General features: G+C 58.3%; 1 protein-coding gene across 1 annotated transcript in view; it reads left to right on the forward strand.

The window, feature by feature from the left end:
- The window catches only part of TRIT1 (tRNA isopentenyltransferase 1), an 8467-nt gene that overhangs the window by 1796 nt on the left and 5080 nt on the right, over positions 1-1591 (forward strand). The window contains exons 4-6 of the mRNA XM_010136528.1: positions 260-402; positions 664-775; positions 1263-1375. Of these exons, the coding sequence (XP_010134830.1) occupies positions 260-402; positions 664-775; positions 1263-1375 (368 nt within the window). The remainder of the gene's footprint in view (positions 1-259; positions 403-663; positions 776-1262; positions 1376-1591) is intronic.

Raw genomic sequence — 1591 nt, forward strand, 5'->3', positions numbered from 1 at the left:
CAGGCGAGAGTGGGTGGCTGTGCTCTGGGCTTCTCGGGTGCCATCGCTGTGCTCTGCGCTACACTGCACCCTGAGGACCTGGGCGTGCTCAGGATGCCTGGCACGGGAGCAGGGCAGAAACCTGCCCTCCCCCCACCATGAGAGGGTTGGATCGCAGTGAGTGTCTGCGGTTCCCTTTGCTGGAGCCCACAGGGCTGCTGGGGTAATGGGAAGCTCATTCTCACCCAGCCTCTTGAGTTCTGTCTGCCTCTGCTTACAGGAGCCTCCAAGTGTTTGAAGAGACGGGGATCCCCCACAGTGAAATCTTGCACCAGCAGCAGGAGGAGGAAGGTGGGGGCCCCTTGGGTGGGCCCCTGAAATACCCCCATTCTTGCATCTTGTGGCTCCATGCAGACCAGGCAGGTGAGGGGGGGCTTTGCGCAGCTCCTGGCGGGCTGAGCAAGGGGTGAGAGCTGGCTCCCTGCTTCTGCCCCAGCCTCCTCCCTGAACAAAGCAGCAATTCCTCTGGCATCAGTGGGTGTGACAGAGGACTTGTGCTCTCGCCAGCTGGGCTCTGCCTTCCCCAGGTGGATCAGAAGGCCAGCACTGCCGTGGTGTCCAGTTGTGGGTCTCCTGAGGGCATGGCTCCGAGTGGCTGAGTGTGTCCTGCTCTCTTCCTCCCAGCTCTGGACCAGCGGCTGGAGAAGCGAGTGGATAACATGCTGGCTGCAGGACTGTTGGAGGAGCTGCGGGACTTCCACCGACGTTACAACCAAGAGAAAGTGGCCAAGAACCGGTGGGTGAGAAGCCAGCAACCTTTCTGCTCCCAGTCCCACCTGCCAGACCCATGCAGGGCCCAGACTGACTCTGCGGCAGCTTCAACGTATTGCTGCTCCCAGCCCTCTTCTGACAGCGCCTGCTCCTGTGCAGGGCCAGCAGACGGGACTGGTGCCGAAGCAGGGAGGTCTGAACCAGCCAGACCCTCCAGCACCTCTGGACCTTCCCTGACAGAACTCAGAGTGCAGGGCTGGTCAAACAGGAGACTCTTAGTGTTGCATTAGTTTTGCCTCTTCCGCACCTGCCAAGCAGTGACATTTTCCCTCATTAAAATTCCTTGGTGCTGCCTGAATGTTGATATGACAAAGCCCATGTAGGGAGGCCATGGGCTGGTGTCACCTGGGGAGGTCCCTGCAGGATGAAACACAGAGACCTCAGCTATTCCCGGGTCTCTCACTGTTCTGAAGGAGATGGCCTTGACCACCACCTTTGGTCTTGTTCTCCAGACAGGATTACCAGCATGGCATCTTCCAGTCCATTGGCTTCAAGGAGTTCCACGAGTACCTCATCAGTGAGGGGAATTGCTCACCCGAGACCAGTGCCCTGCTGCTGCAGAAAGGTGGGAGGAAGCACCCTGCTGGCTCTATGTCCCCGTAGCTCCAGGCAACACTGTGTGATGGTCTGAACCAAACTTCAACTTTGGGGCAGATCTCCTTGGGGTTGAACTGCACCTTTCTCTCTGCATTTTCCACTACTGACAGCCCAGGGAAGCAGGGATTCCTTTTTCAGTGCTCAGAGCATCTCTGAGCACACCCAGAGCAATTCTTCCCTCTTT

Source organism: Buceros rhinoceros, unplaced genomic scaffold (genome assembly GCF_000710305.1).
Source record: "Buceros rhinoceros silvestris isolate BGI_N320 unplaced genomic scaffold, ASM71030v1 scaffold30765, whole genome shotgun sequence".
NCBI classification, from domain to species: Eukaryota; Metazoa; Chordata; class Aves; order Bucerotiformes; family Bucerotidae; genus Buceros; species Buceros rhinoceros.